The sequence below is a fragment of the Heteronotia binoei genome, chromosome 6 (genome assembly GCF_032191835.1).
Source record: "Heteronotia binoei isolate CCM8104 ecotype False Entrance Well chromosome 6, APGP_CSIRO_Hbin_v1, whole genome shotgun sequence".
NCBI lineage: Eukaryota > Metazoa > Chordata > Lepidosauria > Squamata > Gekkonidae > Heteronotia > Heteronotia binoei.
This window is the reverse complement of record NC_083228.1, coordinates 88,989,302-89,016,307: the sequence shown is the minus strand read 5'-3', so window position 1 is coordinate 89,016,307 and position 27,006 is coordinate 88,989,302. Positions and strand designations below refer to the sequence as shown.

General features: G+C 42.3%; 1 protein-coding gene and 1 long non-coding RNA gene across 3 annotated transcripts; one reads left to right on the top strand and one right to left on the bottom strand.

Moving 5' to 3' along the window:
- Positions 1-830: 830 nt before the first annotated feature.
- Positions 831-1,427, top strand: LOC132574040 (uncharacterized). Its single transcript, XR_009555587.1, has 2 exons — positions 831-911; positions 1,110-1,427. It is a non-coding gene; the product is annotated as an uncharacterized LOC132574040 (long non-coding RNA).
- Positions 1,428-1,812: 385 nt separating this feature from the next.
- On the bottom strand, positions 1,813-26,189 carry STK25 (serine/threonine kinase 25). Of its 2 annotated transcripts, XM_060242126.1 has the most exons (11): positions 26,060-26,189; positions 20,394-20,624; positions 18,357-18,413; positions 17,463-17,571; positions 16,308-16,465; positions 14,545-14,730; positions 12,597-12,742; positions 9,735-9,849; positions 9,156-9,227; positions 3,545-3,681; positions 1,813-3,436 (listed from the first exon to the last, which is right to left on the bottom strand). In XM_060242126.1, the coding sequence occupies exons 1-11, from the start codon at positions 26,087-26,089 to the stop codon at positions 3,397-3,399; spliced, it is 1,281 nt and encodes a 426-aa protein (XP_060098109.1). In that variant the 5' UTR covers positions 26,090-26,189; the 3' UTR covers positions 1,813-3,396. The 2 variants fall into 2 exon arrangements, with proteins under 2 accessions (XP_060098109.1, XP_060098110.1); XM_060242127.1 differs by lacking the exon at positions 18,357-18,413.
- Positions 26,190-27,006: the final 817 nt, after the last annotated feature.

Genomic DNA, 27,006 nt, shown 5'->3' with positions numbered 1-27,006 from the left:
ACATGTTTAAAATGTTAGCACTCATTTGTATAGCACTTTCTTTGTATTTCTCCCATAGGATCCAGGAAACTGGACAAAGGAAGCTCTTTCTCTTTCCTTTCTTCCCTAAGGGACTAGGGGGCAGGAGCCTCAGCCAATGGAGAAAATAGAGGTTTTGCTCTGTAGGTTCTGAGCAATTGAGCAAGCTTTGCAAAGCCAGCTGTTATGCAGAAGGTAGCAAGAGAGAGGGAGAAGGAAGCAGATAACAGCCAGTTTGGCCCCCAAACTGCATGTTTGACACCCCTGCTCTAGACCCACCCTAGTTGGAAGGACTCTGTTCAGCCTATTACACTTCCTAAAGAGTGACCAATGGCCAATCTCCATGTTCATTGTTCTTTCAGTGTTCTAACAGTTTATCTTTACGTGTATGGTTTGTTTCATATGGTTCTGTAAGCCTTGTTTGTCTGTTTGTTTGGCACACACTATGGGCTGTTATTGGCAGTGAAAGTTATGGCCCCTGCCTCCAGGGATTGTAAGAGAAAGAACCAAAGTGTATCAGAATGTTGTCCTCACCCTTGAGAAGAAGGAACCTTCATGATAAGTTGAATGCTCCATTCTCTGGCGTTCTGACTATTTTCAAATACTCTTATTTTGAGATTTTGTAGTCCACCCTACAAGTCACACATGCCTCAAATACTGCCATCTATGTTCACATTAATTTGGGAGTTCAGCTTGCTGTAGAAAATTTGGAGCCCTTCAAGTCCCAGGTATCAACGTAACCCTTGTTTCCCCAAAGACAATAGGGGAATGAGGAGGAAGACGATTTTGAAGTCAGTGTGAAGGAGTAGATGTGAGGCCATGAGTCATTAATAAATTATATTCACAGAATTGCCACTGTTGCAGCTTGGATTTTGCAAAGTGCAGCTGTTCTGGTCATGGAGCTTATACATGATTTTAAATGAACATAATACTTGCCTTGTGTAAGGGGCTCTTTGGGCTGTTTTCATTGCATGTATCAATGTGTCCCTGGAAAGGAGTAGAAAACAATCCACTGATTTGAAAATGGATAACTTTCATCCACAGCTATATGTCATGATGTAGATTGAAAACAATATGACGGTGCTTTAAAGGAAAATAGTGTAAAGTGAAAAAGAATAAATTATATTTTGGAGTTTGAGGTAAAATGATGCAAAATGTGAGAAAAATTCTGGTGCTAGTTGTAAAACTAAACCAAAAGTTGGTTACAGATAGTCAAGCTTAGGTAGGTGGAGGGGGATTGAGTTAATAGATATGGGGCAAAGGGAAGATTTCATACTATTTTGACATTTTTACTGAAATTTGCAATGTGCTAAATACTTGTTCATTACTATAATGATCATTACTTTATGTAAGTTATGTATTTTTATTTATTAGTAGCTGTTTTTGGAAATAAAGTATTATAGATTTAACTATGCTGCACTAGTAATTTGTCATCCCCTAGCCAAATCTGTCTGGTTGAGAGTACAAAAGGTGCGACAGATACCTACTACTTCAGAAAGACCCCAATGCTTGTTGCTGATTTACATGTGTAGTTTACGTAAGTCCCAAAATTCTGGTGACTAAGTATTCATGGTACTGTTCAATTTTCATTGACTGATCTCTATCTTAATAAGAGATCATCATTTTTTTGAAAGATGAACATGTAAAAACTCACAGCATGTAACACTGGTAAAAAGACCAGTATAAGAAGTAGTCTTACTACCAAGAGTTTTCCAAAACTTATCATTTCTTCTCCCTCCTGCAGAAGCTTGAACCTTGGTTCAGTGCTTCCAGTACAACAAGAGGACAGCTAGCTTTTACTTGACAATTTATTGGAAGTGGCGGATCCCTGTCTCACTGCTCATGTGAAAAACTAAGACACTGACCATTGGAGACAGTGAGAGGTTAGCCAGTGATACGCATGAACTAATGCAAGGTACCATTTATGAATAGCAAAAAGTAGCAGCTGCACAGGCGCATGCCTGTGTATCTACAACAGTCCTTCTGTTTTGCAATATTCCTGGACAACAAAAATGAACAGATGTGCTTATGTACAAATTCCATCTTCACATTCATTCCCATGTTCTTTGCTTGACTACCCAAAAGCAAGGCCAAGTTATGATGCTTCAGATTCTTGTATGATGTACAAGTAACAAGAATAGAGCACTTTCATTCACTTTCCTCCAATAGTATGTGGAAGGGCTTACAGAATGTGCAACCCTACATCCAGTCACAGCTATCAGATGAAAAATGCCAATGCCTTTTTCAGCAGAAGAACGTCCATAGCAGTCCATGACTGAACAGACTTACAGATAGAAAACTACATTGCAAAATAACCACTTCCAACTTGTGCTGCTGCTCTTAAACTGCTCTCTTAATACTAAAGAGGAAGAACTATTTTGAGTGTGTTCAAATGCTTAAGGCAGGCCAGACACTGCCTAAGCCAGAACAAGCGATAATGACCATTAACAGCTTGGGCACCTTATGTTGTGGACAGCCCAAGAGGAGTGAACACGAGGAAAGAAGCAAAGGAGAGATTTGGGAAATATCAGTTGGGCTATTTCCCATCTGTTGGCACCAAATACTTTAGTTTAACTGAAACGCTTGTCTGGTTTCACAGAATAACATCTAAAAGAATTTTGGTAGATCCCTATCCTTCTTCTAAGCCCCAGGAGTAGTTAAGTATTGAACTTCACTCCTTTATCAAGTGCAAAATGTCCACCCTGCCAGGGAGAGAGAAGCCAAGATACCTAGTTTTCATATTCCAGTGCAGCAAGAGGCTTTGCTACAAACAGGAATAAATTTTCTCCAAGTTGTAGACACAGAAATAAGTGCTAGTGTAAAGTACAGTTGCAGTCAGGGTAACCTACCTCACAAAGGGGCAAGCAAACAGGAGGAGGCAGAAGCCTTCACCCAACTCAGGAACTGCTAGGCAAAGATCTTCTTGTTCTGTTAGTTGAAAAGGAAATTTGAGCAAACTTCTCTTGAGCAGCACCAACATGAATGCCAATAAATGCGCCCATGAACTTTGTCTCTGGCCAGCAACACAAGCTGCCATAGACCTCCCTTTTGGAATGCCTTATGTCTAAGAATTTCCATTTTTCCAGCAGTCAGGATTTTTCTTTTAAACAAGGTCTGACCTGAGAGAAATCGGATATAATTAACCTTCATAAAGTACACTGTAGAAACTACCGCTTGAGGGCTCTGCAAAGAAGTCATGTCATAAATGTGTGTTGCAAAATCCCGGTCTGGATGGTCACGAAATACACAGATGTAGGCTCTGAAATGTTTGAGAATCCATAGCACAATGTTAACATCCAACAGCAGATGGTGGTGTATTCAAGATGTAGTTCTTACAAAGTGGAGAACATCACCCTCCTTCAGGAAATTACAGGCTCATCAGCGTGTGGAAGTCAGGAGGTTCCTGCTGTGTGAGAACCTGGCAGGAGGGAGAACAAAGGAGGTTTAGCAAACAGCAATGTAGACTTTGTTTCTTATGCACCTCCAAAATAAATCTGGCCAAGCTAACAGCCCTTGGCACTTTTACCTTTGTACACGGTCCACCATTTGTGCAATTAGTTTGTCAGAGATCCCTGGACAAGACTCTTCAGCTAAGCTAAAGGCATTCTCCAGTTCTTCCATGGCTCCTACATTGCCTCCAATCTGCTTGTGCTTGTCTTTGAGCTGCCAAGAAGTTACAGTTAGTATTTGGAAAAGCAGGAAGTCTCATTAAGCAGTAAAATCATCCAATTCCTACCAGCCTCATTTTCACAGGCAGTTGACAGCAGAGCTATAAAAGAGTTAAACTTTAACCTACAACATGCACCTCAACATGAGCAAGTCAAACAGAATCCAAGGCTGCAATGCTAAATGTAGTTACTTCAAAGAAGACCCACGGGAATCAGTGGGACTTGATTCCATGGAAGTGGGTCTAGAATTATCTTTTGAATTGTCTTGACTGTTGGCTGCACCTGCAATAACTAGTCATCTATCCTGTTTCTAATGTAGCTACTTTCCCAGTGCAAAATGTCCCTAAGACGTCTGCACCCCCAATCAAGCAATATGGGTTTTTATCATGATATTCCACAATGTCAGATTAACAAAAACAGAACAGCAGATAATGTGAGGGAAGAGCGATGGTCTCCATTATGCAACTGAAGTACATTGACTCCAAGTGCAGAATTATTCCTGCCTGACTCCCCTCCACCTGGTGTGCCACCGAGTTTTCTTCTTCATAGATTGAAAAAAAATGCTAAACAAATGTTGTGAGAGGTAACTAAAGAAGTTTTTGCCAATTTTGTAGTTGTACTGCAGACCACCCTACATATAACATGAAAAACAGAGTGCACCATGTAGACTAGGGATACCTCAGCATTGTTGTTCTTTCTAAATATACTTCTCAGCTATCTGATGTTTGACAGTGGGATTTTTCAAGCTAAAAATAACAGTTCTGGGAATTTCCTACTTCCTCCTTGCCTTCCCACGAAGTTGAGAGTGTAAGCTTTTATGCATAAAAGCAGTAGATTTACCACCTAAAACATGTCTGGTTCAGTGGATGATCCCCTTTACCTCTATGGGCAGTGCTTATTAAGTGGCTTTGACCTGTCCTTACAAAGCACTGTTCATAATCCAGGGATCAATTTAGTTGACCTAGGTTCAGGCTACCTTCCACTTACCAAGACACAGGATAGTGCAAAGCTTAATGCTAATATAGAAAAAGAACAGAAATTGGTATCTATAGTTCCCCTACTGGAAAGAAAGGATTTTTGCTAGAGTTTACAGAACTGTATCTGGCATGATGCCACATAAACCATTAGAACCACCTAGAGGTTAAGTATATTTGCATTTTATGTGTATTGTTTGGTACCAAATGCTTAATTTGCTCAAGCATTTCTTCCTTAGAAGATGATTATTTTGTATTAGACCAAGCTCATGCCAAGTGACATGGGATTTCCACTTCTGGTTATAGGAAGGCAAATCCCTGCAAGTAGAAGATTTAACTTTTCCTGTGGGAAAACAAAGATTCTGTGCTTTTCAATACTGTATTCATGTTAAGATGGATCTTGCACATAAAAGCACTGTGAGTCATATATTAAGTCTGTACACTGAAGGAGAAAGTAATCTCTTATTTCATACTATTAAATAGCTATTACCAGGTAGCAGAGGTACATTAAAAGTGCTGTGGCTATATAGGCATTGAGGCTATGAAACATCAACAAACCTTGATGACTGTAAGATGGGCAATTAATTTCTCACTTGAGAAGTGGACATTCTGGAACATTTGTGTACTTTCCTACCCACATTCTTTGGAGACAGAAAGTAGGCTGATCTTTCACACACCTTGAGTTTGTCTTCCTACCTCCTCTGTGAGCACATGCTAGGAAGAAAGCTCAGAGTTACCTTCTCACCAGGGCTCATAGCCTCTTTTCCTCATATACCTCTTCCTTTGCTGCCCCTAACCATATTCCTTCGTGAATCTTTCAAAAAAGATGCTCTCCCTCCTCATCTTACATTATGGCCCTATCCTCTAGAGAGGTGGCAAGCACCTTGCCCAGGAAGCACAACAAGACAGCCAGGCATGCTATCACAGTCAGTTGCTCCCCCAAAGCAGCAGTAAGCAAAAAAGCCATAAATTGTTTCAACTGAATCACTGAGGTGAGGAAGCTGGTCAGATCTATTTTGCTACCGAAACAGGCATGTGCAACGGTGGCCCCAGTAGGCAAAGGGTGCCTGCCTGGGCCAGTGCTACAGAGTCAGGAATGAATGCAACAGTGATGGGTGGGAGGGAGACTACTGCCTGAACTACAGGCTTGAAGGAAACTGCTTTAGGCTAATGAAATTAATAGAAAGGAAAAACTAGTCTTGAAGCAGTGGTGGCAATCTATCTCCTCTCCTCTCCCCACTTCGGCCAGTTAGACAGAATGGCAGGCCCCACTGCATCCTTTCTTTCTTCACCTATTTTATATGACCAGGCATGTTCAACTTCACTCAGTTATGCGCACTATTGAGTCAGATCCAGAAACAGACAAGGAGGAAGGAGCGGTATCAATAACTATCTCACTCCTCACACAAGTTTTATCTCAAGAGAAATCTCTGCTTTGATACAAGTGTACCAAGGATTATTATGGCCCCCTTCAAGGCACCCAGGGACCCCTGTCAGGAGGATGAGGGGGATCCCAAGATTCTCTTAGCCCCATATACATTTCTAGACCTAAAAAACTGGGGTACACAGATCCTTCTGATTTTTCTTGATGGAAATTAAGGAAGAATGGATCAACCTGATCAAACAGCAGTTTCATGCAAACCACACCAATGGCTGTATTCCTTTCCTCCCAGGGTCTCTTAACTTCTAGTAGCAAACATTCTAGACTGGTTCCTCCAAAAGATGGTAAGGTCTTTCCATCTAGAACTGCCGCTGGTATAAAAAGCAACAGTGACCCCTCTGCAGGTTGTATGAGGCAATGGCACTCTAGATCAGTGTCTCAGGAGCTACTTCCCTTAAGGCAAGAGAGCCATCCTGTGGCCCAGGAGACCTTTCCCAATGTGAAGAATCATCTGCCAGTAGCTCGACAGGCTGGAATATGTGGCCATTTGCCTCCTGGATGGCAGTCTGGGCTCAATAAAGTTCTCCATTAGAGAAATGGCTTCTGTTGTCTCAACAGGGAGGAATTTTTGACTAAATGATTAGTTCACTGTTGCATAGTTCACGTCTAACTGGGTCACTTAGTTGTGCCTGGAGGAGAAATTTTTAGGGGGTGACCAGATGAATGGTATCCTTATTGATACATAGAATAAAAAGAGGGCTATGCCCCTCTCCAATAAGTGAGATGTCCGCAGACCTAGTAACTATGGTTTTCAATCTAGAGATTCAATATCTTGGATTATTTATTTTCTGAAGTCTGACTGTTCAATAGGGCTAAGTTCTAAAAGACTCTGTAGACAACTCACAGTTCTGGCTTCAGCACCTCCTTCCACGAGAGATTTTCTAATGGCAAATCATCTCTTGATTAAAGTTATCTGAAATAGCTGACACTTTCTTAGGCTTCACTAGTTCATTGCTTCCATTCTTGGTCATTACATATGGCCCTACAAGGCATACTACAAGATGCTTTGGAACCTCTGACAGAATTATCACTTCAGTTCCTCTCATTAAAGGTCCTCTTCTTAGTAGAAGTGACATTTGCCAGGCAAATGTCAGAGCTATTGCTAAAAGTCTTTTTTCACAAGGATAAGGGTCAACTTTAGCCTTCCTTTATGCCTAAGATACATTCAGTTTTCCATTGCTTCCATTTGCCCCAGACCTTCCCACTGGAATTGGCACATGCCAGACCTTAGAAGGGTTCAGGGCCTTGCATCCAGTTACCAAGAGAAAGATGGCCTCAAAGGTGAAATTCAGTTAATGGATTGAGATGACACAATCATGTCATGTTCTCCACAAGAGTTAAGAGCAGCTAAAGGCATTACAGTGTTGTCAGTTTAAAGAACAACTACCTTGGTAGCATTTGGTACTAATGCTCCCATAGCAAACTCTTTTAAGGCCACTACTTGGGTGTTGCTTTCAGGCGGGTGATACTCCCTCCCAGATGGTTGCACTACTTGGTAGCATCCAAGAATGGATCCCAAGGAATAATGGAACATTAGACCACTGAAAAAATTATATAGGAAAAAAAAAGAAAAAAGAAAAAATTGTATAGGGACAAAAAGCCAGTTCTAAAGGTTATCAGATAATTTTAGGCCCATTGCTTACAGTCCACTACTTTCCCAGGATTGTTGTGGAGAGAAGAATCAAGGATGCCACTTTAGACTCCTTGGAAGAAGAAGAAGAAGAAGAAGAAGAAGAAGATTTGGATTTATATCTCGCCCTATACTCTGAATCTGAGTCTCAGAGTGGTCACAATCTCCTCTACCTTCCCACCCCCCCACACACAACAAACACCCTGTGAGGTAGGTGGGGCTGAGAGTGCTTTCACAGCTGCTGCCCTTTCAAGAACAGCTTCTATGAAAGTTATGGCTGACCCAAGGCCATCTCAGCAGCTGCAAGTGGAGGAGTGGGGAATCAAACCTGGTTCTCCAAGATAAGCGTCCACACACTTAACCACTACACCAAACTGGCTCTCGAAGGGCAGGATAAAAGTGAAATAATGCCATAAGCTATTATTATTATTAACCCCATACCAGCCAGGCCAGGCTCTGAACAACGTGCATAAAATAAAATAATACATAAATTATTAAGACAATAGTTGGTTTAAAAACAATAAAAGTTCCAAACCCTGATGGTGTCCTGCTAATGGTGTTCATTCTCCCAGACCGCTGGAGAATACCAGGGTGGGGGGGGGAGGAAATTTCTGGAGTGGGGTGGGCAAAAAGAAGGGTGCCAACCGTCACTGTCCTCAATCAAAAGCCTGGCTCTCTCCCTCAGGTATTGGTGAAAGTTCCTTTTACTTGAGATAAAGGACATCATTATTTGTAGAAGGGTCATTTATCTTTGTTGGATACTGCAATCACCTCTTAAGGACGTGCCCACCTATACTCTTATGTTCTTAATTCCCCCCTTCCTCAGATATCGTATTTTCCTATGTTGACCAATGTTATTTCTTGGTCCCTCTTATACTGCAACATTTTTTTCAACCTGTTAATTCACCAGTTTTTCTGTGAAATCAGATATATGCCATCTCTAAAGCATCTTAGAAGCTCAGGAATCCTGGCCAAGAGGTACACAGTGAGGTTGATGTGGTTTGCTACAGAAGTGTCCACACTGAAGATGGTTACTTATTCCCCTCCAAGCTGAAGACTGAGAGATCAGCCTACTTACTGCCACCAGGAATTGTGAGTAGGGGAGTACTCAAAAATTCCAGGACATCCTCCTGTATCTAATGTTCTAATCTAATCTCCTGTCCAATGTTCCATTCTTTACTATTTATCCATATAATGAATAAATAATTTGCATGGTTTTCAGATTTGTTACAATTTGCATAGTTCTTTTTAATTTGTAACTCTTTCATGGTTAAAACTATTTATTATGGTGTCATTCTCACCTACTTTTCAACCCCCTTCCACCAGTTCTTCCTAACATATCCAATTTTCTCAAGTACTCAGCTAAATCTCTCACCTCTTACACGTATATTAACTATACGACAATAAACCCTTTCCCTCCTTACCTCCCCAAAGACAGGGCGAACGAGAGTAGAGAGGCACTGAGACCTTGGCTGCCGCTTGATGGGCTCAGGAGGCTACAAAGGAGGATGAAAGTTACCTTGTGCTGTCCATTTGACCTGTTATTTTCATGAAAATATGCTGATTTGGAAAGCAATGTTTGGCCACATTCTCAGTGCAGAAAAAGGGGAAGCTAAGAAAGCAGGGAAACAGCCATTCAGAAATGTCCTATTTCTGCTGCAAACTTAATAGCTACACCTTTGGTTCAGGAAAGAGACTAAAACAGATGTACAATACTAGCAAGAGTAGCAACCTATATGCCAGAAGCATAACATTATACTAGTTTCTGACAGTAGTTATGAGAGCAGAATCAGAACTTTGGCTAAGATACTATCTAACAATGGAAGACCTCTAAGATAACAGAAAACCCAAGTACAATAAGTTCAGTCACCATCTGCCAAAGCAAGCCATGCTCTACTGCAGTAACATCAGGGCAATCTGAAGAACGGTATCATTTCAGTGTACAGCCTCCCACCTCTGCCTTGGTTCCTTGCTCTTCAGATGTATTGGGACAGCAAACTTACCTTCTGGGATCCATGATGCTGCATTCCTTTGTGCAGCTTGTTCAATGAACTGGGGCGAATAGTTGGTGGGAAAGTCCATATAGGTCCTTGATCTCTCTCATCTGCATCTCCATCACTAGATATAATTTAAAAATAAAGAGTATGCTCACATCCCCAACAGCCTTGGATAAAGAAAGCTGCATGCAGAACTTAGCTTTTTGGAGCAGTCAACCCTGGACTTTTACTCCCATCTCTGCTTCTCAATGAGCCAGATAACAATCAGGTCTACCTCAAAATGCCTTCCTGAGTGTTATCTGTTTCTCATAAATCTAGGTTAATTCTTGCAGTTTGTGGTATTTACCGTAATTATTTTGTTATTCCCTGAAGATCTATTTTTGCCTCTAGTATTTTCATTTTTCTGGGAATTAGGTTCCTTCCTTCCCCCTTTGCTTGTTATCATGTGCTGCTATGCTTATGCACTTACCTTTGATGATCTCTGTACAGGCATCTCACATTATTAGTAAGGTCACAGTACTGTTAAAATTTTCTTCAAAGGACTGCTGTATGGCAGTTGCAAAAGTCTTAGATATTTCTTAATTAAGTAACACCCTAATGATTTAATTTCCAGTCTGGTCCTAACCCATCTTGTTCCAAACATGAAATTTGTGCATAATCTGTTCACAGTTTGTCTAGTTACAGCTTGTGGAATATTAGGTAGCAGAGAGGTTGAAGTAAAGAAAAAAAATCTGAGAAAAACTGCTATGAACATGGGAATAAGAAGTGTAATCCTTTTTTTGTGATGTCAGTTTCTCCATACATCAAACAGATCATGTTGCTTCACAAATTTCTGGGAATGGGATATTTTTGAGAATTTCCTGTTGCTAAAGGAGATGAAAGATCTATCATATTTAGGGTTTCCAGCTAAATTAAAATCCCTCCTAGGAGAACTCATCCCTCTTTAAAGTCCTCAAATATTTGAGAGCACCAGCTAAGACAGGGGTGTCCAAACGAACCAGCCTGCCAAGAGCTATAATCGGGCCTGTGGGGCTCTTTTCATCCCCCCTCCCCACTCCTGTCCTCACCCTTTGAAGCTCTGAGGCTGCCAAAGTTCTCAGCTCATTCTTCCTTTTCTTTGCAGGCTGAACCAGGAAGCCATTCTGGGTTTGGAAAGCTACAAAGAAAATGCAGAATGGACTTTCCTTTAAGGTCTCTGTGTCCAGAGAGACTACTCTGGGAGTAATCTATCTGGGCACAGAGATTTTAACAGAAAATCCATTCCATGTTTTCCTTGCAGCTTTGTCTGTGCTGCCATATATTTTAATGGAGTGGAGCTCAGTTTCACTTTTCAGTGTTTATATGGCCAGTTAGAAGCTGTTCCTTGCTGGAGTTGTGTGACTTTGCAAATAAAGGGCTGATGCTTTGAGCCAGCATGTCTCTCCTGAATAGACCTTAGAACTGGTGCTTAGTGAGTACTCCAACCTGGGAACCCACAGCCAAAGGGGCATATTACACTGGAGAGCCACTGCCAATCTGAGTAGACCTGGGGGCAGGTGGAGCAGCTTGCAATCTACCAATTATTAGTTCTGTTAAAATTCCTAAGAACATGAAAAGAGCCCTGCTGTATCAGACTAATAGTCCATCTAGTCCAGCATCCTGTCTCACACAGTGGCAAACCAGTTCTTCTGGACAGCCAACGACAGGGCATAGAGGTCAAGGCCTTCCACCGATATTGCCTCCTGACTCTGGGATTCAGAGGATTAGTGCCTCTGAACGTGGAGGTTTCCCTCAGTCACCATGGCTAGTAGCCATAGATAAATCCATGGAGGATAGGTCTATCTAATCTCCTTTTAAGCTGTTTATTCTTGTGCCATCTCTATATCCCCTGGTAGCGAATTCCACATATTAATTACTCTCTGTGTAAAGTAGTATTTCTTTTTGTCCATCCTGAACCTACTGCCCATCAGCTTCACTGGATCCCTCAAGTCTAGTATTTTGAGAGAAGGAGAAAAAATTGTCAATTCTCTCCACCCCATGCATCATTTTACAAATCTCTACCATGTCCCCCCCTTAGTTATTTCTTTTCTAAACTTGAACAGTCACAGACTCTTCAGCCTTTCCTCATAGAAAATGTGCTCCAACCCTAAATCATCTTGGTTGCCCCCTTCTGTAATTTTCCAGCTCTGCAATATCCTTTTGGAGATACAGTAACCAGAACTGCACACAGTATTCCAAAGGAGGCTGCACCATAGAGCTACACAGCGGCATTACAATGTTTGCCATTTTATGCTCAATTCCTTTCCTAATAACCCCTAACATAGAGTTTGCCTTTATCACCACTGCAGCACACTGGGTTGACACTTTGATTGAACTATCCCCAGTATGACCCCAAGATGTTTTTCCCCTTCAGTCTTAGCAAGTTCAGACTTCATTAAGCCTATAATTGAAGTTGGGATTTTTTTGTCCTAATGTACAAATGTTGGTTCGAGAGCTTGCATAATGTTGCTAGTAGATAGATTCAGGTGGGTAGCCATTTTGGTCTGAGGCAACAGAACAAAGTTTTGGTCCAGTGGCACTTTTAAAACCAACAAAGTTTAATTCTGGGTATAAGCTTTCATGTACATGCACACTTCATCACTTTAAAGGTGCCCCTGGATTCAAACTTTGTTCTATTGCTAGCGGCAGTTTGCCATTCACTCATAGTGCTTTGGCTCCAACTCAATGCCACTGAAATACAAATTTAAACATTTGAATGATCCCTTGATCAGGATGCAACTTTTATTCTAAGGCAGAGACTGTCCTCTCAGTTACTGTTAAGTTATTTGAGGGCAGGGAACAGAAGAGGAAGGGCAGCGGCAGCATTTCCAAAGCAACAGAAATACATACATGTCAGAGTCATCAGAACTGGAATCCTCGCCATGTCCTTCAGACTTCCAGCGTTTGTAGCGGTCAATAAGTTCCATGAGAAAAGATGTTTTCTTGGTATAACGTGTGATGAATTTGTGCTTTAGTAACTCTTTTGCAGTGGGCCTCTGTACAATGACAAGGGAGAACGCTATTATTTACAAAATTTACACTCCACCCCTTTCTGCCTTCAAAAGGGCCACCAAAGCAGTTAACAAACTAAAACATACATAATAAAATCACATCTTAAAAACATTAAAACCAGAGCTAAAATATAATTAACAGCTTAGAAACAATTATAACATAGGGCAGAAGGATTGAGAGAATGCCAAGTGAAACAAAAAAAATCTTCACCTGCTGGCACAAGATGACAACAAAAGGGGACCGATAGTCATTCGGGGAAGACAGCTCCAGAGTTTTGGTGCCACAACTAAGAAGGCTCTCTCCCAAGTTGCTATCCATGTAACTTCAGAAGATGCGCCTTGGAAGACAGAGCTGGCGCGTGGGAGTCGGCGAACTGGGCAACGGCCTCCCCATCCCTGCTCGCACCATCCCTGAGCCTTTCTCGGCTTTGAGGAGTCGGAGGAGCTCCCCTGATCTCTCAGAGCCGAGAAAGAATGTGGCTTCCCCTGCCCAACATGCTCCGAACTTGGAGCACACTGGGCAGGGGAAGGTGCCTAGTGCTCTTTCTAGGGTTCCCAGCCTCAGTCTCTGCCCCCCTCCCCTTCCTTCCTGTCCCTTCTGCTCCACCTCCCCCCCACCCCGCATGTGATCAGAGCACGCCACATCTCTGCCCCACCGGCTGCAACACAGCTTGCATCTCATCCTTCTAAGAATGCGCTGGAGGAGGCTTGGCTCCCCCTCCCTTCCAGTTCCGGAAAGGAGGGGGGAAAGTGTCCTCCAGCGTGTTCTTAGAAGATGTACACCCCGTTGCAGCCACGGAAGGGTTGAGGCACATCACAGTCGGGGGGAGGGGGAACAGGGCTGCTGGGCAGGGAACATGCTGCGTGCCATTGCGGCACACTGCGCACGCGAATGGACACTGGGAGGGGCACCGGCTCAGGGTTCTGCCTCGGGTGGGAAAAACCCTAGTGCCGGGCCTGTTGGGAGATAACTGCAATGAAGGGCTTTTTTTGAGCAGGAATGCACAGGAACATAGTTCTGGCTGGCTTGGCATCAGGGAGTGTGGCTAATATGCAAATGAGTTCCTGCTGGGCTTTTTCTACAACCCCCCCCCCTGCTGCAATGGTTTGGTAAATTCATAAAGGATTAAGTGGTCCTTCAGCTATGCTCTCCAGAACCATTCCAGGCTTTTAAAGGCCATCACCAACACTTTACATTGTACCTAGAAACAGACTGGGAGCACGTGCAAATAGGCCAAGTACATCCCACTGCAGTCAATATCCTGGCTGTAGCATTCTACACAAACTGAAATTTCCAAACACTTTTCAAGGGGCAATCCCATGTAAGGCTTACACTAGAGTAGCGAAATTTTTGTCTGCTTAGGAAAGGCTGCAGCTAGCTAACCTGTCAAAGCTGGTTAAAGGGGCTCTTAGCCACAGATCTCACCCACTTATCCAGCAGTAGGACTGAGTCCAAGAGAACTCGCAGTCTATGGACATGTTTCTTCAAGAGGAGTGCAACCCCATCCAGAATGGGTGGCAACTTAAATCCTCGGTCAGGCCTTCCATTCATCAGTAGCTCTCCCATCTTGTCAAGATTAAGTTAGCAGAAGCCAAACAAAAAAGGAAAACAGCCACCACAGTGGCTTTCCAAAGCAACCACGTCATTATCTCTTCTTTTGAATACTGTTCTGCACTGTCCCACCCTTTCCTGCTGGTTCATCTCAAGAAAAACACTGCTGTTTCCCTGCAGTCAGCAGACCAATACTCAGGTTGTATTTACAAGGAGCAGCAGGAACAGTACTTACAAACCGAGGGTCTTTATTAAGGCAGGCTTCCACAAATTCCTTAAAGGGCTTACTATGATGACCCTCCAACGTTGGAGGGTTGTTTTTGGGGATCAGGAAAAGAACTCGCATAGGATGCAGATCAGAATTCGGAGGCTCTCCCTTTGCCAGTTCAATAGCAGTAATTCCAAGGGACCAAATGTCTGCCTGGAAGAAAAGTGGGCCGGGGGCAGACAGAACTCAGAATGCTCTACTTGAAAATGGCATATCAAGATCAACTCTAGATTTTTAAATGACATCTTAATGCTTTGATGTTTGGATGTTCACTAATTTTAATGTAGCCTATTTATCTAGAAACCTATTCACTGATCTGTCTGAAATCCCGCTTCTGTGCATATGAGAAAAACACAATTATGACACAATTGAAATAGCACTCTGTATTAAAACTGATATCTGGTCCCTGTATTCCTGCTAGGAAGCAAGGCAATCAGAACTGTCTATACTTGCTTCCTTTTTATCATTCCAGCCAATGGTCTTTGCCTTTCCATCTAGAATGTAATTCCAATCTCATACGTGAGGTTCCAAGTAAAGGTTTACTTGGAACAGTTACCCAGAAACTGTCTGGAAGGAGCATTAAAGTTAGCATTTTCAATTCCCATCTGCTTTTGCACTATAGAGGCCAACCTCATGAGAATCCCTGGTGCTGCCTCCTGACATTGAAATGGCTTGCTGCCCAATGAGGCTCTCCATAAAGGCAGAACAGAATCTGCTTATAGGCCATTGTTTCTAGTCATCTATCAGTAGTCAGCAAGAGCCATTCATTACACAGGCAAAATGATGCAGCAAATCAGTGATCTAACACAGCCAACTGGTCAGGAGACAAATTTGATTGCTGTACTCTATAGCTTTACATTCTGTCATGAGACAAAAGTTAGCATAGCAGAGCCTTTTCCTGCTCTGCTTTTCCCAACTCTGGTCAGAGAAACACATTCAAGTCCAAAGGAACCTTATTTCCACTTCCATCTGTGGAAAAGGTGGCATATCTTCCTGTGTGGAAGACTACTAGCAAGCAAAATGGCAATGTGTGTTCATAAACAGATGAAAAGCTTTGTAAGATAAGCAGGTGAGCAGGGCTTGTTCAAGCTATTTTTGTCATCCCAAGCAAGATATGGCTGTCACCTCCTCCCACATCACATCCAGTCGAAACAGAGTCCTAACAGTACATTGATGCCTTCCCTGTTCTGCCACTTGGGTGGTGAACAAATTTAACATGCAAGTCACTACTATGCTTTCACAATGCACAAGCACATCATAGGTAAGAATCACAAGGAACAAAGGAGGATTAGGAAAGTCAATATAAAAGTTATCAGCAAACACATTCTGTGAGAATTCAGAAGAATTAGCTATTTAAAAACTGGAAGGTCTATCCAGAACAGCCAAGCTTGCCTCAGAGATTTCATTATTAATCAGTTCTTTATTCAAATGCCCCGTATCAATGTAAAATATGACTGCCATGGGAAAAGAATGCTCTTCAACCTCACCAACCTGCTGGTGCAGGCAGAACAAAGTAGCTGGAGAATAAATTCTCATGCTCTAGGTAATTTTCTGTGTTGCACAATCTACAATGTTGGGGGTTATTCCTGGATGGGAAAAGCCACAGTGACAAAAACATAAAATTGTTTGCTCATTCGTTCATTCTAAGGCAGTCTCTTATGTGATATAACATGATGCAAATCCTGATTGATGAATTGGCAGGTGAGTCAGCTTCCTTCTGCTCCACTCACCTTGAAGTCATAGGCCGACTGCTTGATGACTTCAGGTGCCATCCAAAACGGGGTCCCGACAAAGGTGTTTCTCTTGATCTGAGTGTCTGTCAGCTGGCCAGCTACACCAAAGTCAGCTAGTTTCACATCCCCTTGCTCTGAAAGCAGCACATTGGCAGCTGTTTGTACAAACAAGGGCACCTGAATCAGAAGGGAAGGCACAATGATCTCGCCCAAAATAAAATAGTGATACTTTTCCAAAGCCCTGGTAAACAGTTCTGTTTTAATCCCCATCTTGGCGGAGGGAAGTCAAGAACAGTGCTTTAAGTAATTACATAAATGAAGGCAAAATGCAGTCTGAAAGCTGGCTCAAACTTCTATTTTGCTTCCCATTCCAATCCCTTATGACCCCACAAGTAGGGCAACAGGGTTATGTTCTTGCCCTGTCTGAACTACTAAGCCTTCCTTAACCTTACCTTATGGCTCCACTTTCAATCTGCCCTCTGGCTTTATTGCTTTTTTTTTTTTACTGCAAGTATTGAGGACAGCAACCTTGCTGTGAAGAAATTTTTAAATAAGATCTCTCACCGGAAGAACTAAATTGAATGCAGAGTACAAGATCATGTACATAAACATTCTGCATCAATTGCCTTTAACATGGTAGCATTTCTCTGCCAAGAACAGTCTCTTATGATGATTAAATAACTAGCTTCAGCAGAACTACACTAGCATAAGAGGATCAAGAATTTTGACAAGTACTTTTGTGGCTATTCAACAGCTGTGAGCTGTCAGCAAAAGTTCCAACACCCTACAATTTCACAATGGAAGCAGACAGAGAAATAGGCGAGCAGAGTCTGGAATTCCTGCAAAATGATAAAAATCTTAAGATCTGACAAGTGGAAGCCAAACATCCTTGAGACTACACCCACATAGAAGACACTGCTCTTTTTAAAGCTTTTCTTCAAAACTATGAAGCTTAGGGTTTTTTTAAAAAAAGAGCTAACAGCCTTCAAAGTACTCTGTTAGATGCAAAGATCTGTGCCAGTATCTCACTTTTTTAGTTAATGCATAACCACAGAATAAAGATTTATGGGCTAGATTTCTTTTCTATAAGCAAACAGCAACCATAGTTTCATTGGTCTGAAAAAAGAACTCCTGTCAAGGTTGTATTTTGACCTTTGATGTCTCGGTGGATTTTCCTCTCAGAGTGAAGGTAGTCTAAACCCTTTAGAATCTCTCGTAGGATAGTGGCAATGTAGGTCTCCTCCAAGGGGCCAGGCTTAAGCTGCAAAAAGGAAAAAAGGGGGAGTAGGCAGGAAAAGACGTCTAGCAGGTATTGGCAGAGTTACATCAAGTTTGTGTGCCGCAAAGTCAATAGGCTTAGGCTGGAGTAACTGCATAGGGATGCACATCTAGGTTTTTTCCATCACCACCAGCCCATACATAACTAAAAGTTTTAACATGGTGTCTGGATCAGTCAATAACTGGGAGGCTGAAAGAATGCAACAGGAACCAGGCATAGAGGTATTGCATACACACAAAAAACGGAGTATCGGAGCCCCCCAAGCTCCAGTTACTGATTATACTCAGATATATTCACTCTCACAACAAGCCACTTGCTCACACGAATTCTTGAAAGATATGGAAGGTCAAGGAAAAGGAAAGGAAAGGTCCCCTGTGCAAGCACCAGTTGTTTCCGACTCTGGGGTGACATTGCTTTCACATTTTCATGGCAGACTTTTTACAGGGTGATTTGCCATTGCCTTCCCCAATCATCTACACTTTCCCCCAGCGAGCTGGGTACTCATTTTACCGACCTCGGAAGGATGAAAGGCTGAGTCAACCTCGAGCCGGCTACCTGAAAACCCAGCTTCCACGGGGGATCGAACTCAGGTTGTGAGCAGAGCTTAGGAATGCAGTACTGCAGCTTTACCACTCTGTGCCACGGGGCTCTTGTTGGGAAGTCAAGAGGGCATGGTAATTCTGTATGAGGACTTGAGATCTTCACTGGGAACCAACACTGAATTCATGTAAACTGAAGGTTCCATGGCTGAATAAAAAGGTACTTACAAGATCCAGTGCTGAGCCACCCCCTAAGTACTCCATGATTATCCACAGCTTGGTGCCCTACAAATTAGACAGAGAGATGTCTGAGTGCAATGAGAGTCATTCCAAGATTAAACTGATTCTGCATACAACTGGGCAACATTAGCACTGTATCATCTCCTAACCACATGGGAGAAGGGAAACAGCAGCAGCATGAGCCAAATTTCTGATGATACTCTGTATTGCTTCTTAGAGCTGGGCTACATGAACAAAACAACCTGGTGCAGCTCTCTGACTGCCAGTGGAGAAAATCTGTTTGGATGTTCCTCCATATAAAGATAGTTTCAGAGGGTAGCCATGTTGGTCTGAAGTAGTTCAATTCGACTCCAGTAGCACCCTAGAGGCTAACAAGATATCTGATGAAGGGAGCTTTGACTCTCAACCCCTCATACTCTGAAAATTTTGTTGGTCTCTAAGCTACTATGGACTTGAATCGAGCTGTCCTCCATTTAAAATTCCCTACCTACAGAACATGGACACCTTATGGATAAAGGTTCTAACTTTCTCCATTACACTGCTATTATTTTCTCCATGTGGAAGACAATTCAAATGCAATTCCCCATTTACATTCTGAAGTAATCCAGCAAGAGCTGCACCATGTGATTCTGCACAACCATGTAGCCTGAATTCTTTGTCTTTCAACAGCAGATGACATGGATACTTTGGCCCTTGCAAACCCTTTCAGAAAACCCTGTACTCAAGAGCCAGCCACCTCCAAGTGATTTAATATGGGTAGCAAGAAGCAAGGAAGGTTGGATGAGGATAACCTTAAAGACACAGAAGATTTAATACTGCAGCAGAATATATGCGACACCATTACTGGCCTTTTCGGGGGGGGGGGGGGTCTGAGATAGTTAGCCTGACTCAGGCATGTGAGATGTGACTTACAATGCACTGCTTTGAAAGCATATGCTTTCAGTGAGATTCAAGTGACTCACAATGACACTTTCTAATAGCAATTCCCTTTTTCGGAAATGAAGAGAAAACATATGCCATGAAAACAAAGCTCCTTTATTCATTCTCCACACTCATGCACCTTCAGATGGGACTGATGCTTGAGTGGCTCTGAAATAAGCAAGTCTCAGAAGAAAGGACTACAGTTTTAAGCTACAGTTTAACACAAATGGGAGACTATAAACTGGAGAAAACTAGGCCTATAATTAGTAACTGGGAGAATCAGTTTTACCAGAGATCCTGGAGGGTTTTTTTTTTTGCCATCTTCTCAGTGTGGAGCAGGTGTCACTGGCAATGTTCCCTCTAATCTATGGAGTCTTGTGAGCAAAAGTTCTACCCTGTGAGCTACTAGCATTAAAGTTGTGAGCTACTGCATAAATTAGTGAGCTACTGGCATTAAAGTTGAGAGCTAGCTCACACTAACTCAGCTTAGAAGGAACACTGGTCACTGGGTATGTGTGGGGAGGGAGGTATTTGTGAATTTCCTGCATTGTGAAGATGGTTGGACCAGATGACCCTGGAGGTCCCTTCCAATTCGATGATTCTAAGTATGCTCTTCTCATACGTATTTGCTGATTTTTCTCTTTGGTCTTATTAGTCTCTTAGATTAGAATTTCTGCATTCCTGATAGGTTAACATTTTCTACATAGATCAGAAGCATTTTTATTTAACAATTCTAAAAGCACAAAGAAGGAATATAACACTCTCTCTTGCCTTGCACAGGTCCTTTTTTCTTCATCATTCCAAAGTTCTAGCACTAAGACTTATTGAGAACTGAAGAAGATCCAGCAGGACTTTTCTGGAGTAACTGAAGACTTGTCTCTAAAGTGTTCTGCATTCACAGTACTGAGTGATATTGTACAGTTTGGGTTCTATTCCTTTTCCCCCAGAACAAGTTTTCTTGCAGTCAACAAGCAAAAATTCACCACCACCCTAGCCAATCACTGAACACATTTACTTAAATGCATAAACTGCTACACCATTTAATCATTAATAACTTGCACCATAAGCATTGCAGTCCAGGTTGCCTCTCGTAGCTTCAGTTACCTTCAAGTAGGAACCATAGTAACGGGTAATGTAGGGACTGTCACACTGGCTGAGCACAGTTATCTCCTGCTGGATGTCTTCAATCTCATCCTCTGCTTCCTCCAGGTCAATTATCTTGATAGCTACCACCTCCTTAGTACGGTTATCAATTCCTTTGTACACCTCACCAAAGGAGCCTTTACCAATTCTCTCCAGCTTGGTGAACAGTTCCTCTGGATCAACCCGAGAGTGCTGAGACAGAAAGAAATTGAGGGGGGGGGAGAACCACACACACTTTAAATAGCTGAATAGCACTTTTCCCACTGTAGGCTATCCTACTTTTAAATCCTGCTAAAACCACCCTACCCAATGATATGGAGATCAATTGTCACCCAACAGCACATTCTTCAGTATGTGTCATCAGAAACAAGTCCTTCTGAGTTCAATGGATTTGCTCCCTGGTAAGTATGCATAGCTTTTTGTACCCCTTGAGTTTTGCATCTCAGCACCAACACGGAATGAGGCTGAACTCTTATTCAGAGAAGCACTCAAATGACTTCTGTTTGTACAGCAAGGATCCATTGGCATTGTTACCAATAGTGAAAGATGATTTTACATCTTCATATAGCCTCTAAATTCCAGTCTTTCAATATACTATGTAAAGCACATTATATAGTGGTAAATGTGTGATGCCACTAGTATCAGAATACCAAAACATACTTATGGTTTATCAAAACCTGGCATATTCCACTCAGCAGATACCAAAGCAGCAGCAGAGATCTTGTAGGACTCTTCACACAAGCCAGAATGCCTCCTGTGCCAACATGGCACAGTGACACAACATATACCCAGAAAACCCTATAGAGTTCCTGCAGTCTCAAAAGCCAAACACAGCAGGCTTACAAACAGAATCAAAATTTCAGGAGTTCAATACAGATTTAGAGTTCAGGAGCAGAAATTAGGTGGTCCTTTAACTGGAAAAACAAGTCTACTATTTAAGAACATAACTGCCCATATCTAGAATGGGTGGCTTAGGGGTTAAAATGAGTTGTACACCAAGAAGGCCCTGCTTGCAGTTGCAACCAGTGATTCGAGATGAAAAACAAATTGTACACATCCCTGCTTACCACTTCCCCACACCAGAGGTATATATGCTGTTTTGAGACGTTATAGGTTCGCCTACAAATATTTCATGAGCAAAGAACACACCTGCTTTAATTCCTGAGATTTTAAATCAGAGGCAAAAGTTGCTGCATTTCAACATGATCACATGGCTCCATTGCCTCTTATCTTTAATAATTAAACTGATAAGATGTCATTAAGACACATTTGGACGGGACACAAAAGGGAAAAAATGAAACCACAAGTTCCCACAACTGCAGGCCTCAGACTGCATTTTACAGGAAGAGACGGCGGAAAAGAGATGAGCACAGAAGCTCAGGAGAACCCAGGGAAACAAGTTAAGCAACATCCATTCTGGAGAAAGACATCGAAAGAGCGCTACAGCATAACATAGTCTGGCCAAACAACTGCTGAAACATACAGGAAACTTTTTATACCAAGCAGGGACCAAGCATGATTTCTTTGGGCTTAGTACAAACTTGCAACTCTCCACCCCACCCTTATATGCCATACCACATAAATACAAGTCAAGTACATGAAGCTGCCTTATACTGAATCAGACTATTGGTCCATCAAGATCAGTATTGCCTAGTCTAACTGGCAGTGACTCTCCAAAGTCTCAGGGAAAGGTCTTTCACATCACCTACTGCATAGTCCTTTCAACTGGAAATGCCAGGGATTGAACTCAGGACTTTCTGCATGACAAGCAGAGACTTTTCCACTGAGTCACAGCCCCTCACAATGAAAGGAAAAAGTCTATTTTGTTTATGAGCTGACATAAAGAGGTTATACAAAGCATTTGGGTCTCTTATTAAGTCACTGGTGTATCCAGCTTAATAACCAGAATGGTGTAACAGAGTGCCAGATTAGGATTTCGGACAATTGGATTCAAATCTCTGCTCTGCCATGGAAACTCAAAAGGTGACCGTGGGCCCCTCACAAAGTTCTAAATAACCCCATGTTACAGTGCTGTTGTTGTTAGGGGAAGTGGAGTGAATGATACAAAGGGATACAAAGAGGGACATAATACAAAGATCAGTCAGCTCAGTATTATTAGCTCTGATATCAGCTTTCCAGGATCTTGGGCAGGAAAAGGCCTCTCCCAGTTACTTGAAATCCTTTAGGTGGATTCTTATCTGGGAGAACAGGTTTGATTCCCCATTCCTTTACATGCAACTCCTGGAGTGACCTTGGGTCAGTCACAACTCGCAGAGCTGTTCTGCTCACCTAAGAAGAAGAAGACTGCAGATTTACACCCTGCCCTTCTCTCTGAATCAGAGACTCAGAGCGGCTTACAATCTCTAGAGAGGCTAAAATATGTGGTTGCCCCAGCACCCTACCTCTCCATTTTGGAGGTACCTAGTCAACGGAGGGCTTTCACTTTGGCAAGATGGTGAGCCCTCCCATCTGCAGTTATAGATGGGAGATTTAAAAAGACTCCTATGAAGGAGAGAACCTGTCCATGTGGCACTGATGAGGTGGAATCTATAGAACATGTACTGTTTTGTTGTATGAGGAAGTTCGATCTAATGTAATTTCCCCTCTGCTTAATAATTACCTAGGTTGTTCTGATGCAGTTATTTTATGGGTGTGAAATCCACAGGTCACTATTAGCTGTACTAAATTTTTCTCAGCAGTTTGTAGAATTCGGCATAAAATTTTCGGTATAGATTCTAATTTTTAAAGCTATATAATAGGTCCAGATTTCAAGTTCTTACGTATGGATTTTAAATGTTAAATTTTAGAGATATTCCTGTTATATTTAGATCAATTTTTATTTTTAAGTGTTTTATTGAATAGTTTTTGCTTTTGATTTGTGCTGGTCATTGGCTGAATAAATTGACAATTAATCAATCAATCAATCAATCAATCTTCTATATTTTCTCCCCCTACAACAGACACCCTATGAGGTAGGTGGGGCTGAGAGGGCTCTCACAGCAGCTGCCCTTTCAAGGACAACTCCTATGATAGCTATGGCTAACCCAAGGCCATTCCAGCAGCTGTAAGTGGAGGAGTGGGGAATCAAATCTGGTTCTCCCTGATAAGAGTCTGCATACTTAACCACTACACCAAACTGGCTCTCACAGGGTATCTGTGGGGAAGGGAAGGGAAAGAAGATTGTAAGCTGCTCTCAGACTCCTTCAGGTAGCGAAGGGTGGCATATAAATGCAATCTATTCTTTTTCTTTACCACTGCAGCCACAACCCCTCCCCCAAGATTTAGTTTGCTCACCTCAGGACAGAAGCAACAGCTTGCAAAAATACTAAGTTTGGGCATGTTCTTAATGGCCCCATCTCATACATCTGAACATTGCCCAACTGCCTTTTATCAAAGCATTACCTGGCTTTCTTCCTTGACAATATACGCCCCCCTCCACTCCCTTCCATGAATAGTAAGGTAGCAAAAGGAGAAAGAGTTCCATGGACATGTTTAAAATAAAAAACATGTTTTAAACATTTTAAAAGAAAGCAAATTCCTTATTTTACTAGTCAGCTCCACCCTTGGGAACATAAATGACCTGAGTCAAGAGCAGTGTACAAAACTTCCATGTATCATTTAGTGTTTGGCAGGAACCCAACTCATCTTTTATTTTGTGAATAATTACCCACTTCTCCACCTTTTCTGGATGATACAGTGTTGTTACTCTGACTGTGTACTTCAATTAAAATGGCACAGCAGGTGCCCAGGTAACAGAGTAAACCGTTGTTTATTTTTAAAGAGAAGAACTAGCACTTCAGCTTGGCTGACTCAATGGGGAATGTAAATCAGAAGGTATGAACAAATAAAAGTAGAACTTCCTATACAAAGCATGAAAGAAGCCTAAATAAACCCTGTCCCAAGTCTGGGGGGTGCGGTGAAGTGGGTCTCAGAAGAATGGTTAAGAACTATACAAATGTACAATGCTGCATAAAACATTTTTCTAATAGCAGCTTGGAGAAACACAACTACTTACATTGTACCCTGATTTTTGTAACTGAAAAGACTGGAAATAGGAAAAGATGGCTTAATGTAACTACTGTAAAGATGGTTGTAGAAATAAACAAGTGTACCTACTTCTCAGGAATTTATAACTGGAATTACTGTCAGGTTGGCTAAAGCAAGAGTGTAAGAATTATTATTTTAATGCGGGGTTCTATTCCAACATAATAAAGTCACACCCAAGCTACCACATACTGAAATAAAACCAATGTTTGTCCACATGCCTCAAGTACATATAGGACACCACTGTGGAATGTAACTGGGGCAGACAACTGATGTCTTAGACTTCTTTTGTGCCACACCTTACTGAGCGAAAAGGACAGCAGTACTGCAGTCCAAGCTCTGCTCACGACCTGAGTTCAATCCCGGCAGAAGCCGGGTTCAGGTAGCCAGCTCATGGTTGACTCAGCATTCCATTCTTCTGAGGTCGGTAAAATGAGTAGAAGATGACTGCAGATTTATACCCCATCCTTCTCTCTGAATCAGAGACTCAGAGCGGCTTACAATCGCCTATATTTTCTCCCCCCACAACAGACACCCTGTAAGGTGGGTGGGGCTGAGAGGGCTCTCACAGCAGCTGCTCTTTCAAGGACAACTCCTGCTATAGCTATGGCTAACCTAAGGCCATTCCAGCAGCTGTAAGTGGAGGAGTGGGGAATCAAACCCAGTTCTCCCAGATAAGAGTCCATATACTTAACCACTACACCAAACTGGCTCTCGCTGGGGGTATAGTACCCAGCTCGCTGGGGGTAAAGTGTAAATGACTGGGGAAGGCAATGGCAAACAACCCCCGTAAAAAGTCTGCCATGAAAACATTGTGAGAGCAACATCACTCCGCAGTTGGAAATGACTGGTGTTTGCACAGGGGATTACCTTTAACCTTTTTAATAGAGAAAACTCCGTGCTGAATTCTGCAAAGCCACGAAATTTATATGCAGTTGCTTATTCTGTATATTGTACTGTTTATTCACAGGGAAAAGTAAGAAGAGATTCTAAAAGGCAGCACCCATTCTCTTCCAGAGGTACTTTTTCAGAAACTAAGAATTGATTATTGAGTATGATATAGGTCACGATACACAAGCCATAAGCATCAGAAACATTATAAAAGTAATACATTTAGGTGGGGTAGCCACGTTAGTGACACCAAAATCAAAATGAAAGCAGTAGCACCTTGAAGACGAACAAATGTGTTGTAGCACAGACTTTTGGGGACTTAGGCCTACTTCAATGGATACATGAAATCATGAACATTACACAGAAGGCAAACCAAAAACATACGCACCCTGATACAGAATTTTGTGGCCAGTACCAAATTGTGCTCTTTAACACAAGCACATAGTACACACACTTTTGGTCATGACTGTATTTCAATATACAGGAAACTACCTCCAACATGTTCTCTCCATATCCTTCTAAAGAGGAGGTAAACACATCTTTGCAAATCTAATTTTGTTATTGGGAAACAGACTAATACAACAACTTAGGATAACTAAAGTGAGAAAGGTACTCAGACTGCAATTTTGCTCATGCTTTCTAGTTTTGTCTAATGTGATTCAGGAATCCCCAATCCCTCATTTCTCACTTACCTGATTGGCAAATTCCCTCAGGTGAGCCATGGCCAAAGTTTGGCACAACACCCATACACTGTGAACCTGAACCTTTCCAGTCTTCTCACACAACAATAAAAATGTGTTGTGATTTATGGATCATCAAACTATGAAAAAAATCAAAACATTAATGATACACTGCTACTATTGTAAAGATCCTGCAAAACAGCTCAACCACATCACACTTGTTAATTTCAAAAGCCAGCCTTAATACTCATTACAGCAAGGGTGGGGAACCTCTGTCCCAAGGGCTGTATGTGGCCCTCGAGGTCACTTGCTGTGGCCCTCAGGGATTGCTGGACCGAACCGAGCCATGTGGCAGCCACCCTGGGGCCTGACTGGCCAGCAAGGATCATGGGGCCCAGCTGCGCTGTGCAGCAGCCTCCCAGGGCCAGGCAGGGATCACAGGGCCCAGCCTCCCTGGGGCCTGGCTGGCTGGCCAGAATTGCTGCAGGGCCTGGAAAAGTTACTGTCACAGTTCAGTTTGCACTTGATTATCCCAGATGGTGTGGCCTAATATGCTAGTATTAGAGGATGTGGTCTAATATGCTACTGAGTTCCTGCTGGGCTTTTTCTACAAAAAAGCCCTGGACCTATGCATTTGCCTAGGGCGGCGGGACAGGTGTGTGTGTGTGTGTGTGTGTGTGTGTGTGTGTATGTGCCAGATTAGGCTCTCTCCACATGACTTCACATAGAAAAACAATTATTTGCATTAATTTTGCTGGCCTGAATCATTCTCCCTTGGCGGAGCACTCGTTTTTAAGTTGATAATTTTTTATGGCCCGCAAGTGATATTATAAATATCCATATGGCCCTTGGCAGAAAAAAGGTTCCCCTCCCCACCCCTGCATTAGAGAAAAAGGCTCAGTCTATCTGTACAATATTCTAAGGATGATTCCTACATATGACCTTTTAGCAAGCACATA